This window comes from Podarcis melisellensis, assembly GCF_964234715.1.
Source record: "Podarcis melisellensis genome assembly, chromosome: 2".
Taxonomy (NCBI): domain Eukaryota; kingdom Metazoa; phylum Chordata; class Lepidosauria; order Squamata; family Lacertidae; genus Podarcis; species Podarcis melisellensis.
The window spans coordinates 66,790,279-66,807,028 of NC_138529.1; the positions used below are offsets into that span (position 1 = coordinate 66,790,279).

At 43.5% G+C, this 16,750-nt stretch overlaps 1 protein-coding gene and 1 long non-coding RNA gene across 5 annotated transcripts in view; one reads left to right on the forward strand and one right to left on the reverse strand.

Moving 5' to 3' along the window:
- Positions 1–257: 257 nt before the first annotated feature.
- On the forward strand, positions 258–12,607 carry LOC309364245. Of its 2 annotated transcripts, XR_014165775.1 has the most exons (5): positions 258–917; positions 2,080–2,160; positions 6,178–6,240; positions 6,475–6,561; positions 11,735–12,607. It is a non-coding gene; the product is annotated as an uncharacterized lncRNA (long non-coding RNA). The 2 variants fall into 2 exon arrangements; XR_014165776.1 differs by lacking the exon at positions 11,735–12,607 and having other exon boundaries at positions 6,475–6,862.
- A 1,117-nt stretch (positions 12,608–13,724) lies between these two features.
- SNCB (synuclein beta) overlaps positions 13,725–16,750 on the reverse strand; it is a 40,425-nt gene continuing 37,399 nt past the window's right edge. For all 3 annotated transcript variants that reach the window (XM_081901149.1, XM_081901150.1, XM_081901151.1), the window contains exons 5-6: positions 15,203–15,292; positions 13,725–14,513 (exon numbers count right to left, since the gene is read on the reverse strand). In XM_081901149.1, the coding sequence (XP_081757275.1) occupies positions 14,481–14,513; positions 15,203–15,292 (123 nt within the window). In that variant the 3' untranslated portion in view covers positions 13,725–14,480. The remainder of the gene's footprint in view (positions 14,514–15,202; positions 15,293–16,750) is intronic.

Consider the following 16,750-nt stretch of genomic DNA (forward strand, 5'->3'; position numbering starts at 1 on the left):
CGTTTCCATGGCGACCACGAGAAGCCGCCGCCGCCGCCGCCGCCTGCGGGAAAGCGCTCGTGCTGCGCAGGTGGAAGGAAGAACGCCGCTAAGGCGCGCGGGGCAGAGAGCCCTGCTTGGGCATGGTCGAGATATTCTGCTGGTGAAGCGGCTCCACAGCCCCAAAGACTAGAATTGGCGGGAGCAGCGGATTCACGGGATCCTCACGGCCATCCGGAGCTGCGGACTCCGGCCACGTCCTGGAGGTGGTCTTCCCTTTCCGCAGGGATTGCGGCAACTGGGAAGTGATCCAGGCCTGCCGGGCCCAGCACAGCCAGAACCGCTTGCTCTGCAAAGGGAGGGGGAGCCTGGCTGCGGGTAACAACCCGGGGGTTTCCTCTGTTGGCAAGGGTTTCAGAAGCAAACCTTCCCAAACGAAGCTAGCGGCATTTGAAAAGATCCTTGTGAAATCCTAAACGCGATTATTAGGAGTGAGCCTCACTGACCACCATGCAACTTAATTCGGAGTGCAGATGCATAAGATTGCACAGTTACTGTGCAATGAGTTCTAGCCCCACACGTCAGCAGATAGGTGAAGTGGCTCCCTTCAGTTATCCTGTCTCTGATAAAGGAGGACTTTAGACCACAAAAGTTTATGCTGAAACAAATGTGTTTGTCTTTAAGGAGTCACAAGACTATTTGTGTTTATGTTTGCTGTAACTGACTTGCGTTTGTTACAAGCAAAGGAAAAGGTCTGACAGACATGTTACCATCAGGCAAAACAGCCAACCAGCCACGAAAGGGTGGGACTGCAAAAACATGAGAGGATTGATCAAGCACCTGGCAGGCCACAGGACTGGTGAACTGCATTTGTCTTTGCTTTTGCCGCTTATGGCAACAGCTCGACAAGATTCCTATCCTGCAATGAATGTGAATAAGTATGGTTCTAAGAGTAGAACTCCTTTGAACTGTGGTGTACATCCTGCTTCTTTTCTCTTACTTGGTTAATACTACCATCTAGCTCACTATAGAAGCACTACCGTCACTTGGGCTGTGCTTCCTAGTCTGTGGTCCTTAGCACTGTCTTAGTTTTTTACACCCATCAATCCTAGAAATTGCTCTTTTATCAGTGGCGTAGCGTGGGGGGTGCAGGGTGGGCCGGCCGCACCGGGCGCAACATCTGGGGGTTAGGGTTAGGGGGTGCAAATCCACGGGTTAGGGGGTGCAAATTACTTGCCCTGCCCCGGGTGCTGACAACCCACGCTATGCCACTGTCTTTTATAATCCAATCACAAAGTGATGGGTTGTTTTAGAAAGGAGGACTTGACAGAAGCTGACATCTGCTTTGAAACTAGCATTATAAAAACACTTCTGATTTTGGGAAGCCATGGGAATGGACCCCGGGGGTGGGGAGACAGAAATTTTGGATAAAATTGTAATATATGTAATAATGTTTGTCTTACCAGTCCTATACACCAAACGATTACAAATATACCCAGTGTTAGAGATTGGGTTTTAAACCACTACACCACAAGATACATGAGATTACCTTTCTTGCCTGCTGACAGATAGCAGGTGTGTGTATGAAAATAGTAGGGAGGAATGTGTCCTTTGACACCTTTTTAAAAAGTCCAATCTCCCTGTCTCCCACCCCCCCTTTTCATTAGATTATTCATCAATTAATCAGATCCCCCCATTAATCCTCAGTGTCCTACAAAAAGGGGAGCAGGATCAAATAAGGTCATCATTCCAAGGTGACTTTAGAAAAATTAATTCCTGCTATTTATTTTATTTTGTATTGTGATGACATGTGGCTGGAACAAAGTATCTCCAGCTAACACAGAAGTTACAATGGCCTGAGCTGCCTTACATTAATCTGAGGACATCCTTCCAAACTAATTATGCCAACACTACAATCTCTTTTTTATAGATAGAAATTCAGTGCCCACCATGAGCAGAAAATTGTACATTTTTATATGTGCTGCTCAGAGCCCTTGGAACTGGAGTAGGTGGGGAGGACTATCAATGCAAATACATTGATACATTTCTGTTGTACATTCACTGACTATGTGCCTGTTTGTTTCTCTTATCTTTCCCCAGGGATTCATTACAGCAGTGCCGTTACTGTTGATGAAGTAAAGGCCTTGGCTGCTTTGATGACATACAAATGTGCTGTAGTGGGTAAGTTTGCAACAAATGTGAAAAATACTAGGATGGGCTCAACAGGCTAGGAGGTGGCACTACTGTAATACCGTATGGATGAGATACTCAGAAGAGTTAATGCATATCTCAGAAAAACAGTATGCAGTGCTTCTCAGACACTTTGAACTGGGACCCCTCTACGACATATATATTTTATATTTCATATTTAATGTCAGTATAAATATGCAATGTGTATTTGAATAGAATTTACATATATTTTTGGAGGAAGGGAGGAAGCCTATCTCCAAAAGTTCATAGTGAAAGAAAGTTATTTCTTGTATGACACACCCTGGAATATGCTGGGACCAACAGTTTTAGAAGCATTGTATTATGTACTTAAAGTACACAATAGAAGCGTCTTTGTTGGCATTGCTTGAATTGATGGCGTGGAGATGATGAAAACAGGACAGAATGAAATGGAGAGAATATTGGAATGTTGAAGGAAATTACCTCTGGCTTCTATCTTTTGCTTTTCTCTTTTATACATTTTATTAAGTTTGTAGCCCACATGAGCATAAGAAACTGCCTTATACCAAGTCAGACTATTTTCTCAGCTCGCTGAGTACTATCTGCTCTTAACTGGCAGAGCTCCCTAGGTCTCAGACAGAGGTCTTTCCCATCTGTACCCAAGGAAAATAAAGTCCCAGGAACAAATACTTTGTCCCCATATCTATCTGAGCAATACCATCTTGGAGCCAACAATATCAGCCATACAATCAATGACTTATTCACATGCATGTGTTCTAACATAATATACACTGGCATCTGCCAACAATGCCTTTTTGCCATCTACATAAGTCGAACAGGTCTGTTCTCAAGGCAAGAGGATAAAAGGATACAAATTGAATGTTAAGAATGGTAACTGGTATCCAATGTGAAGTCAGCAAAATCCTGGGAATCACTATAAAAGTTATTCAGGGCGTGTGCCTGGTTTGGTAACTTCATTAGACCTCTGACAAAGTGAGTTGTGGCCCATGAAAGCTTTTGTAACCAATTACTATATTTGTACTGTGTTTTTCTTCCAAGGAACTCAGGGCGGGATTCACTATTCCCCCCATCCACCCAAGGTTTTACGCTTGCAACAACTCAGTGAGGTAGGTTAGGCTGAAATACAGCAGGTAGCCAAGAGTCAGCCTGTATGCTTTATAGCTGGCTGAAGAGGGGATTTGAACCTGATCACTGAAATCCTAGATCAATACGTGATTGCTATTCTGTGTCTTGGGTGCTATAGCATTCTTGTTTATGCAGCAACAGAATAACATAGCTATCCCTCTGGACTCCACAAAATTATTTGTTGTTGTTGTTTGTGGCATCATTAAGTGAATAATACTAACATTTTGTTTGGTGGGTGGTGGACTCTTGGATACCAGCTTTTCATCAGAATGTGTATCCTGCTAACACATTTGTTTGTACAGGTTTAGAAGATGGCAGCCTGCCAGTTTCCCTTCAATCCTGGAGAAATACGTTTGTCCCCTAAGCAATCCTTCCCTCAGGTTAAAAAACTTGGCTAGCTGTTCATGTACCAGGAACCGTGTCTAAGTCACCTCTATTGAATTAAGTTTGCTGAGCAATCCCCCAAGGAATACTTTGCTTACTCTAATTAACTTGCCAAGAAAATTAAACTAAGAGGGGAAGCCCTCTGGTCCTCGGGGAATGTTGTCTTTGTGAATTGTTTTTCCTTGCCCAATAAATCAAGTTTAAATTTTCCTCGAAGAAATCAGCTGAGGCAGCTGAGGCAGGAGCTGAACTCTGAGCTCCAGGGGGGAGAACTCAGCTACTGTGTATGCATTCTGTATTCATCTTTCTCCTATTTATTCTTGGCAGTTAACCTGGAACGGGTTGTGCTGTCAGTTTGGCTGTTGTCTTGACTGTAGCTCTCATCCTAAAGGAACACTCTTACCAAAGTTGTCATGTTTGGTTTTCGGTGCTCCTGTGGATTTTTCCTTGGAAAAGTTCGTTCATACAACTGATATTTTGATGAAAGCAGGGGCAGACGTTGATCATCTTTTGCAATGTGGTGCCCTGTGCGAGGCCAAAATTTAGTGCCCCAAATGAATCTTCTCAAACTTACACCCCCTTGGGCTCAATGCCTGTGGAGGGGAACCATCCACACTGCCCTAAATCCAGTGCTGGTGAAGAGAAAGTTAAAATGTTAGATGATACAAGTGGTTTAGATATGGGCCCTTCTGTAAACAATAGCAGAAAGGAAACACTGTCCACTTATGGGACAAAGGACAAGCCTTTCTGAGCTATTCAAAGGTTATCATTTTAAGACATTGGTTCAGTGGAAGGTTAATCGCTTTTTTCCTACTGTTAGGCATCCCTAAAACTCCTGCCTTGGATATCAGGCTAGACAAACTGAAGTGTGTTTCTCACTCCACAATCATGGCACTATAGTTGAATTTCGGAAGCTTAGAAGCCTGAAAGCAGCATCCTCAAAGTGCCTTGCAATATCCTCATCTCGGCTACTATTGAGAAAAAAGTTACAATGAGTTACAATGAAGAATGCTCCTCGTTTGACCAGACTGATGTGCTTATATGCATTTATTAAGCATGCAGCAAGTGTATGTCAATACTCTGACTAGGTAGTAGCTGACTCATCAGATCCACTCTTTATATTGGGTGAGCTTCCTACAGAAGCATCTCACTGGGGCAGAGCAGTTGTGCTAGCTTCCTGTCAGGTAGGTCCTTGCTGCTCGCCTGGAAGGAGGCGGTGAGGTAGTAGAGAGGTTGGCATGATGCAAATGCGCCAGAAGAAGCACTGAATTGGCTCCGCTAGTATGTTTGCACAATGCAGCTCTGCAATTTCTGCCCTTTCCCTCCTGTGACCAACAGTGATCTGCTGGGAAGCTAGTTTTCCAAGCAAGCCACTTCTGTTCTCTAATGCACAAAGCTGGCAAAAGGAGAAAAATTGTAGTGTGTTCAGGTTTGCAAGCAACCAGTTTTCCCTGTACGAAAATATCCCTAGCAACGGATCACAAGTGATTTATTCTGGAGGCTCTTGAAGCAATCTAACCAAGAGCTGCCAGAACTAGAACTGGAAATGCATGGATCCTTCTCTTAGAGATGCAATAAGTAACATGATGGGACTCTTCAGTTCTGGGACTGAGTCAAGCAGGAACATGTAGAATAGCTTTTATTTTTTACTTACTTTTTTCCTCATCTCAGCATTGTTTGCAACATTATGGCAATAACAGTGAGTAAAAGATTAGGCTCTGCCCAATCCGTGTGCGGAGAGAAATTACAGAGTCTGAATATCCGGTTATGGGTTGCTAAACACTTTGAGTTCTTATCTGTGCTGCAGAACATATGTGACAGCAGATTACAGCTAATGAAAATGTGGCCCCATAATCATAGGAGATACAGTGGTACCTCAGGTTAAGTACTTAATTCGTTCCGGAGGTCCGTTCTTAACTGGAAACTGTTCTTAACTTGAGGTACCAGTTTAGCTAATGGGGCCTCCCGGTGCCGCAGCGCCACCGCCACACGATTTCTGTTCTCATCCTGAAGCAAAGTTCTTAACCCGAGGTACTGTTTCTGGGTTAGTGGAGTCTGTAACCTGAAGCGTCTGTAACCTGAGGTACCACTATATGTGGGCCCTACAAGGTCTCCCCTGTTTGAGACAATCTTGGAATTTTGATGGGGATGTGTGTGTTGGGCATACTATTCTCCATGACATTCCTCCTCCATTTAAAATATGTAGTTCAGTGCAGTCTTCTGTATATAAATTTCACCTAGTCCTTAGAGCAGTGGTTCTCAAACTCCCCCGCCCAAACCATTTCCAAATTGCTGAGCATCTTGGCTTAATTATTTTTCTACCTCTTTTAGCATTTTTAATTTGCCGTGCTAGACACTGTATGGTTTTCAATTTTATTTTTACTGCTGATTTTATTACTTAGATATTGTATTGCAATTACAATAAAATAAAATACAATTGAAGAAATAAAAGCAATACAAATACAACTAAAAACCATACAGTGTTTTTTTTTCTTATAGGGTGCCTCAGAGAAAGGAATTGTACACTCAGGATTAGCTTTCACCATGGAATGTTCAGCCAAGGTAGGTGTCTATTCACTCAATATTTTTCTCTTTTCACTATTTTCACAGGACAAGCCATCACTATCCTACAGATACCTCTCTAATATCCTTCTCTATTCTTCTATAACATTCATTATAATATCATCAGAATAGTGCTCATTGGCATTAATTCCTTGTAACCCACCATTTTTTAAGTTTTGGCTTAGGACAAGAGTACCGGGACATGCTAATTTCTATTTATGTTTTATCTTCTAGAAAATCATGGGTGCAGCCACAAGGTATAACGCAGACTTGGACTGTTGCCTGTTACTGCGCCGTTGAAAATGTCTTTTAAGGTTTACAGTGAGTCAAGTTTCACTTCTTGAGACTACCATCCTATTGACCTTCTGTCTGTTGCCTGAAGAGGAAAAAGTGTGTGTTACCTGTGAGAAGTTAGAACATCACAGTGAGCGAAGAGACCTGAGGTGTCGCTGTGAATTTCTGGAAGCTTTCCCTTCTGTTTACATCTTACTCCTCCCTTTCCTGTTCCCAATTTCCTTGATATTTATTTGGAGAGCTGTTCCTTTTTAGACCTGTAGATGGCGCCAGCCGTTTGGAGAAGCTGTTGATTTACTGAATTATACACTGTATCTGTTCAAATTAACCATCTGTTAGAGTTTAATGTCTTATTCTTTTATTTCATGTGGCTTGCCTTTACCACATGCTTGGAATGCCCTGATCTCCTTGTTTCAGGGTTATGTCCATATTGTAGCTAGCTCAATATTTGGTCCTAAACATTGAATTGCTTCTTGGACTGTGGTAATGGTGCTTTTCCGTCTGTTCAGTGGCCTCTCCTGCAGATGAGAACCATCTTTGCAAGTGAATCTACTTTATTTCTTCCTGCCATAAAGGAGAGGTCCTGAGTTTGTGCACATATTTTATTGCAGGCTTGTCCTAGCAAGCATTATCTGCACTATACTCCCCATATACATACTCTATTTAAATGCCACAATAGAAAATCCACACTAATGTTTTCTGTTCTCTCTTGTGTTGCACCCTAGTTGTGGTGTACCCTTCATTTGCATTCCTAGTACCTGAATCTCTTTTTTCCACAGCTATACTAAAGGCTTGCTGTTTCCTGAGTCACAGCATTTTCTCAGAATATGTCAGTAAATCTCGACATACTCTTGCTTGATACAAGATACTAAGCCTACCTTCCTGTTGTCAGAATCTCAATTAGAACAATCAAGTTACTGTTCCTCACCCACTTCCAGCAGAGCTCCAGAATCAGTCACACCTTTGGTTTTAGCCTATGTCCATCCTGATAGCTGGCCAGAGGACATCTTACTGCATTTTTTGTCTTAACAACATTTGAAGGGTACAGGTTGTTACAGGTTGTATGTATTGGTGCCCAAAACTCTGGATAAGAAAAGAAGATCTTAGCCTTGGCTCTATGAGCATCAGTATACTTGTGTGGCTGTGGGGTCTTTAATGGCATATTCTTTACTGGTGAGGCTGCTTGCTCAAAAGGATTGTATTTGTTGCAAGTATGCTTGCAAGGCTGGGTGAATAGGTGCCAATAAAGTGTTTGTCCAGAAACAACATCACACATGTGTAGTCTAGTCAGCCTGCTGAAGTTACTATTGTTTGTACAATGATATCCAGTCAGTTTGCCTGTTGGCTGAAGCTGTTTCTCATATTGCGGTAGGCTTAGGACACAGCAAAAGCCAGAGGCAGCTATGGCACCCTGTAACTGTGATTCAGGGAGGATGAATGACAAGAAAGAGGAACCTCTGCTTCGTGACAGACCTGCTGCTCCTAGACAATGGGGATTGGACGTTTGGAAAAGATTCACATTGTAACTGTGATATATTGTCTTTTGGTTTACCAGTGATGTGAAGATTATTGGCCCTATGGAACAGTTCAGCCTTTAAAACCTACTCTGAAAGATTGTCGTCCCAGTGTTGCTTTTCTAACAAATTTATTGGCTGGAATTTTAACTCACTACTTGCTAATTACTTATGGTGTTTCTATTCATCCATGTTGTTGGTTCAAGTTTAACTTTGTTTCATACTGGATGGGCACTTCTCATCATCACAGTTGTAAATGGTGGCTGATAGGAATGCCAAATATGTCATAGGTAATGTCCAATTTCGGCCGTATCGCTTTGAGCTTTACTGTGCTGGACAGCTCCTCCTCTCTCCCAGCTGGCACATAGTTTTTCTGTACATTGTCACCTGCAGTTATCCAGCTTCAGCCTTACACACTGGATTGAAGAGCTGTTGTTTGGAGCAGATTAGCGATATCATATGCTCACTAGAGAGCAGGGGAGGTTATTTTTGAACCATGGAGCTAGTCTTGTGAATGTTTTAGCATTTATGTTATGATTGCAGATTAGCATGATTAGCATGGACAGGCTTGATTTTCCCCCCATATGGACTTAGGTTGGACTGGGCTGTGATTGGATGTATTGAATAATTCTGAAAACACTGGGATGCCCATAAAAATTCCATTGTGAGATAACTACAAGAATTCACTTCACTGTGGAGGAAAATGTTTGCATATGAATCCTTACTTCTGTACATCTATCCTCAGTTCTTTATTGAACCCTTTCCAATACATCTGCAATCTCTTTGGAACGTGAACATAAGATTGAGTGGCTAGTGGAGACCTTAGTATCAGTTTACTTCATGATTTTACTGAAATGAAGCATTCTGTGCTAATCTGAATTTCAGCAGATTTGGCTGGCTGATCACAAGCCTTGTCACGTTTTAGCGGCTTGGGGCCTATTTAATTGGTAGCAGGTGTGCCAGGTTCTGCTGCTTGCTGAAAAGGTTTGCGCTTGTCTGCTGCGTTTCTTATGGTAAAGCTGGAGGAAGGATCCTTTCCAGCAGATTCAGTGAATACATCACTGGAAAACAACCAGTGCTTCTGGTGACATGCACCCTCCATACAACTTGGAGTGTTGGGAAGAAGTGTTGTTTGCTGTCGCCCTGAGCTTAACTGCTCAGTCATGCTGCAGAAATCACCCCAGAAGGACATTGCAGTCAGCATGGCAAATGGCTTAGTGCAGGAGGAGGCACTGTTGACTGCCTCACTGCTGCTGGTTTGTGTGCTGGGAATGCACCACACTGGCTGATAAGAAGTTTTTGGCTAATGTGCCAGAAACTGGAATCTGAATCCAGAGATGTTCCTTGCATGATTTGGACCAAGAACAGCTTTCATGGACTGGAGTCTCTTCATCTTGCTTAGGAACAATACTTTCTAGGATTATTCTCAGCTACCAGGCAGCTGTATTAATCGTTTTGGATATTGATATGCATAGTGATGTGATATTTATTTATACAGCAGCATCAGTGGTAGGATGCTTTAAGAGTAATGATCACAAGAGACCTGGAAATAATATTCCAAGAAACGAATGTATAGAATTTCCATTGTTTGAAGTCTTCAAATGAAATATGAATCAATCTATTAATCTTAGGGATGTTTGCAAACCATCACTTTATTCACCTAGTCCCTGTAAAAACATTGGTTAGCTCTTTATGTATGTTTGCATTCTCTCTAATATAGTTCCTTGTTCAAACACCTTCACATTGGCCTTAAAAATCCAGAATTGCTTTTTGAGATGGACTCTGCATATAACCATAGTGAGGCTATACAGTGTGCCTTTTTTCCAGCCAAAAGCTTAGTAGGAAAGCAGACTTGGTAGACTCAACCCTCTTCCCACAATAAACTAATACTGGCTTCATTAGTTCAGACTTTCCTCCTTTGCTTGTGACCTTGCTTTGCAATCTGGGCAGCTTGGCTCTGGTTGCTCTCCAACAGGGATTGCTTTTCTACTAATAGAAGCAAAGTATCAGGCCACTTTCAGTCTGATAGATCAGGCTGTCGTTGCAGATGTCAAATTAGTTAATGCCACTTGAACCTAAACTTTCTTTGGGCTGAAGAAGAAAGCAAACCCTTTCTTCTCTCCAAGTAGACTTCCTTCTAGCAGTGTCCCATCCCAGTTGCCTGTAGAATGGAAAAGGGGAAGCCGCTAGTGTCAGAATAGGCAAGATATGAGGTAGCTTCTCGGCTGCGCATTATGTGTGTCTGAATTTCTGCAATTCTGTGTGCTGGCCGTTCAGTGCACAGGGAACCAGACTTATATGTAAGTTTGTGCATTCTGTAAAAGTTCTTAATAACTATGGATTTTCACTGTGTTTGAAGTCATCTATTGGCATGCTAGCAGTGTGCAGTATTAACATGAATTTGTATCTTAGAGCAATTTACAAATATACTCTATCAAGGCCACAAACTTACTGTCCGTTAGTTAATAACTCTGCTAATGCTCTTCCTCCTTTCATGGTACAATGAAATTGTACAGGTACTCTTCGCTGCTTTTTATCCAAGGGTGTTTTTTTCTGAACACCTATAGGGCTCAGAAAAAAACCCCAGATCGCGTAAATGGACTTGGAGCGGGAGCAGACAAAAAGGTATTACCTCTGTAGCAATGTATCTGGCAGTGACTGTAACATTTTGTTAACATGCTCATTTACGGCACTACTTGCAGTGTGCATTTTTTGCTGAATGGCTGTAAGCTTGTCTAGACACTGTGCTTGTTACAAGGATTGGCATTCCCACAGCAACTTTCCCACTCTTATCGTTTAAATTAGAACAACTCACAGCATGAGTCACCACCCTTCACATTGTGAGTTTTCCTACCCTGTGATCTACATCAATGGCCTTCACTGTGGGCGCCAATTTTTTCCAATTCTCAGAATGTAGTATTTTTGCTTCATTCCTCTTCCCGTACTACATATTATGACCATTGTTAGCAAATCACTAATAAATGGAAAAATATACCGTAGGTATTATCAGCACAGATACTGAATGAATAAAGGAAATTATATTTCTGGTCTCTTAGGAGTATTTTATTCAGTGTTTTATCTGATGGTCTTAGAGAAAGACCTTAGGTTAGGGGTTGAGTTATGCAGATAAACTGACTTCATTTGAAAAAATGCAGTAGTTCTAAGTGTGAAATTATGCATTTGGAAATGTTTACTGGGGACATCACCCAGGTAGCTTGATATTAAATTTCTTTTATGTATGCATGTTTGCCACCACTATGACCGTGGTGTATGTGCATCAGACAAATTTGTGGGTGCTTTACTGAAAACCACAGTTAATAGCTGTGAACTGTTACACAGCACATTAAGCCAATAATCAACATAGCATGTACTAAGTAAAGCCTGGCCCCATTAGCCGACTTGAGTGTTTGAAAGCTCTGAAAAAATGTGGACTGCTATATGTGCAGGCACTGGTAAAATCAAAATAAGAGGTTGGAACATGGGCCATGGTGGAAGACACTTAGACATGTTTATCCAGAAGACCTTTGCTATTGATAAGGGGCATAGAGTTAGGTTGGTTCTAATATTTGTGTGTTTTATTTAAAAGGATTTAAATATATATGGCTAGAGATTTGTGCAATCTCTAATAGACCAAAACAATGCAAAAATTGTCTGCCTCCAGAAGCCTTTTCTAACATTTATTGTAGCAATGATACCAGTGTTGGCTGGGCAGCTTAGCAGAGATTAACCATCACAGAAGAGAGCCCATACTTGAAAAGGATGCATCCAACAAAACTGTGTTATATTAAACATCTTTCAATTTTCAGAAGCACAGAATTTATTCCCTCTGTTGCAGCCTGTCTGAACAACAGCTTTTGAGTGGGCATTTCACTTTTCCCAAATGTACAGAGAGGTACATTGAATACCTTGCTCAGCAAGAGTTGTACATCCTGTCTTCCCTCATCTGCTACATGGACAGCACTGCACTTGAACATGTAGTAATTAGTGCCTGAAACACTCTCAGCAGCTGCCTTAGTGTTAGGTTCACTAGATGTAAAGATTGAAAAGGTTCCTGTATCTTTTTAAGTACTGATGTGTAAGAGACCAAATTTTGGCAGGTGCAGCTTAACCTAAGAACCTTGCAGGTGCAGGGCCTGAGGCAAATCACACTGTGTAGGCTCCCCTTCTGCTTTCATTTCCCAGTATCTCTGACACTCCTCCTCTTCATGGTGATGGTGCAGTGACCTCTCCAGACGAACATTTTGCTGCTGCTGTAGCGGTGGCTGTGCCAGCGAGTTAGTCTTCTTCCACCTCCTACCTCCCAGTGTTGCTCTTGGGAGGTGGCAGTCCTGGTCTAGGCAGTAGAACTGCTGGCACCAGGCCTGGGGAGGTTGTCCTGGCCTTGAGACAGCTCTACCTGGTCCATCAGACTAAAGGTTTATCTATCCAGCGTCCTGCAACCTTCAGTGGACAAGTAGACCCCTTGTGGGAACCTGTAAGCAGTACACAAAGGCAACAACCCTCTCCCATAGCGGGTGGCACTGTGGGTTAAACCACAGAGCCTAGGGCTTGATGATCAGAAGGTCGCGGTTTAAATCCCTGCGACGGGGTGAGTTCCTGTTGTTCGGTCCCTGCTCCTGCCAACCTAGCAGTTCAAAAGCACGTCAAAGTGCAAGTAGGAAGTACAGTGGGAAAGTAAACGGTGTTTCCATGCGCTGCTCTGGTTCGCCAGAAGCAGCTTAGTCATGCTGGCCACATGACCCGGAAGCTGTATGCCAGCTCCCTTGGCCAGTAAAGCGAGATGAGCACCGCAACCCCAGAGTCGTCCGTGACTAGACCTAATGGTCAGGGGTCCCTTAACCTTTTTATAGTTATTCCCTAACAACTGCTAATTCAAAGGCGTACACTTTCTGCAACTGGAGGTAGCATATAGTGACCATGGCTTATAGCCATTGATAAGACTTGTCCTCCACAAATCCCCATTTAAAGCTATAACACTAGTAGCAATCTCATCCTGTAGTAGCATATTTCATGAATTAACTATGCACTGTGTGAAGAAGCACATCCTTTTCCCATCCTAAAACTTTGTTGGGTGATCCTGGGTTCTAATGTTAGGAGAGGGAGAAAGTTTTGCCCATTTTCTCCAAACTTTGCATAATTTGATAAATGTTGATCTCTCCTTACTTGCTTTTTTTAAAAATAAAAAACCCTCCAAGCTCCAAATGTAGCCTTTCCTTATAGGAGTTCCAGCCCCAGTTATTTCTGTTATGCTTTTCTGCCTGTTTTCTCACTTCACAATATCTTTTTTTGAAATGTGTTGGCCCAAACTGTACACCGTTTTCTAAGAGTGGCCATATCATGGATATCTATAAAAGCCTTTATAATACTATCAGTTTTATTTTTGATCTCCTCTAAGGTTGTATTTGCTGAAATGCCTGTTTCATTTTAAATATTAAAAGGAACCTTGTTGTCCTTTGCATCTGGGTACCTATACTTGAGCCTCCACTGGGGTTGAATCTGTTTTTACTTTTTCCTTGCTAGAAGCGATGCCTCTCCCTACTCCTAGGATATATTCATTGCACTGTTTCAGAGTGGCTACAGGAGACCTGGCCTATAAAAGCCACTCCTGGTTGCAGCACACAGCAAGGCCGCTGCTTTCCTCTTGACTTGTGAACAATGTGGAGGCAGACAAGAAGGTACAGACAAGAGTTGGCTTTATTCATGGACACAGGGGCAGCTGTGTCACTGGCAGTTGCCCCAGGATTGCACACACAGCGACAGTGGGAGGTATATATCCATGCCACAGTCACAACACAGAGCGCTGGGGGCAGGAGAGGGAGGGTATTCCTTTTGTTTGGGATACACAGACACAACTTCTGAACCGTCAAAATCAGGGAGTCTCTGTTACAAGGCCAGGGGCGGGGGCTCAGGAAAGGGACAGATCACAAAGGCGTAAACAATCCATTCAGAGATATAAAAAAAAGTTCCACCAATGGTAATGAAGCGGAGTTGGCGTGATTCACGTGCAAGCAAATGTACAGCAGGCCCAATGCAGGGTCCTGGCCGAGGTGATGGAATGCTCTGCTTAAAAACGGAGAAGGTACAACATGCTTCTTACTGACACAAGGAAGCCTGGCCTTACTGCGCTGGGAGGGAGACAGGGCAGTAAGGCTGGGCTCGCAAATGTGCGCGCGCACAAACCGCTGCAGCCAGGGTTTGCCTTCAGAATTCTTCTCTTAATGCTAAAGACCACGATACATAAAACACAGATCCCGATGAGGTCCCTTGGAGCAGAACTGGAGGAAGAACTCATGACAGGATGGGGTGTTGGGGCTCCTCTCCATCGCCATCTGCATCAAGGCCTTCCTTTGGAGAGGTGGAGGAGGGATGGGAGGGGGAGGGTCATTATTGTTATTGTGCTGCTGGTGGAAGTGTCGGGAACAGGGGTAGCCATTATGCTTCCGGCTCGTATTCCTGATATTCCTCCTGAAAAGAATAAATGTCATGAAGTGAAACGAGGATGTGAGTCAGAACCCAGCACTGGAGGTGACCAGGTAGACCCCACATGGATAAGCTTACCTGAGATACAGGCCCTGGGCTTACTCCTATATTGCCCTTGCTAAGCTTCTGTTAGGTTGGCTGTGCCAATTGCATTAGCCACCATACGTTATAGCTGTCCCCAAGCTGGGCCCTAGCCAACTCAAACATACAGCCTTTCCCACATTCTGTTCAGTTACATTTATCTGCACAGATTAGACCAGTAAGAGCTGCTGTGAATGCAGCTACTCTACTCTCCTGCATGACCATACAACCAGTTTGCTTCCTCAAATTCCCAATGAAGCCTCCCAGTACACAAGTCTATCAAAGCTCAATATTGTCTACATTGGGTTTCAGGTCTCTCCAAGGTTGCAGGCAGGAGTCTCTCCCCACCCTACCTAGAGATGCCAGGACTGAACCTGGGACTTACAACATTTTGCATGCATACTATAGTATTTCCCCTTTCCTCACCACCTGCTTGCTTGTGACCTCTTAATGGAGACCACACCCATCCTGCATCAGTTGTTAGGATGTGTGCAGGTCTGTTTCACAGGGGGCTGGTGAGAGGCCAAGATACTTTATTTCCCAGCATCCCCCCCCCCATTTGTTCATCAGGTTGCCTTAATTTTTCCACTCACCTGCGGGGGTTCTTCGTAGTTCTCACCCTCAGGTTCCAACAGTGGCTCTATCAGTGGCTCCTCCACAGCTTCCTGACCAACCTCCTCAGGCTGTGGAAAGAATAACATCTTATTAAGCACTGACAGTGTCTTTCCCATGTGTCTCTTCTAGAAAGCCCAGCAGAGTCAAAATCAGCAAGCTGCAGATGCTGTGGGAGGTATACTGTAAGATGTGAGCACCTTTTACAGTAATATTTTAGAAAACTTTTACTAAGAACAAAAAAGAGCAAGTACTTCGTAGCACTGAGCATTCCTGACACTATGGAAAGGAGAAGTAAGTAAGCCCAGCGGCCCCTAACAACCCTACTTAATCAGTTGAATACTAATATAATTAGTATATTAGTTGAAAAGGAGAAGTCAAGGGCCGGAGTCCACCTCTGCAGTTATAGGGCCCTAATAACTAGTCCTATGGTCACATAGCTTTTTGTCTTTGGATATGCACCTGGAGGGAGAGTGCAGATGAGGACAGGGTTTAGCCCAAGGACTGCCAGTTGTTGCTACCTACCCTTTAGCTTTGCTGACACTCATTCTGACTCTGTTGCAAGTGTTTTTACAGCTGCAGAGAGGCAGGCCTTATTTTCTGCAAAGTCCCAGGCAGGTTTATAGGCATCAGTCCCTAAGATGTTTTTTTCTAACAATTAATTACTCAGGAGCTTTCTTGGAATGCCTCTCTGGATTCTCAGGTCTTGTTCTTGCAGGTTTGGCCAGCTGCCTTCAAGACTCACCACCTTGGAAGAATAACTGCCTTCATGCTCTGTATTAAAGTAGTCCCATTCTTATAGGCTCCTCTCTCCTTGAACTTTTGGAATTAGAATCTCTCTACTGTAGGAGGACAGGTAGTACAGGAATAGGTCCCTCTGGGGCTGGGAAGACCATCTCCACTTTTCATTTGGGGAGGAGGGAGGTCCTCTCTTTTCAACCTCCAGGTGACTTACTGTCTTCATCACAGGCAGACTCCAGCATTTTATGAGAGCCAAACAGCAGTCGCCACCCATTATGGCAAGTCAAGCATTGGGAGAGTGGAACAGAGAGACCTCTCATAGCTTGTCTTGTTCTGATTCGTAGCTTGGCTGCATTGGCAAGGATAATTTGTCCCCTTACAGCACACTTTGCCTCTTTCCTGCATGACTAACGTCAGTGGGAGTTTGAAGTCTGGACCACTTCCATAGAGTGCCAAATAAGAGGAAGAGATTCAGTACCGCTGTCTATGCTCACTTCCCTCCTAGGCTTTCAAACAAAATGTCACACAGCTCCTCGCTGCATGAAATATGGTCATGGCAGATCTGCACAGGGACGCCTTGGCGGGAAACCCCCCCACAAGTGTTGCCCCAATGGGACAGGGTGGGAGAGCACTCAGGCAATCAGTGTCGTCTTCTCCAAGGAAGACCAGAGGGCATCAAGAGTCAAAACACTCCCCTACCCCACTGCAGTGAAGGGGGATAATATCCATCCTCACTTTGAAATTTCTTTGGATCAAAGCCACCTTTGGCCACGGCCTCACCCAAGCAT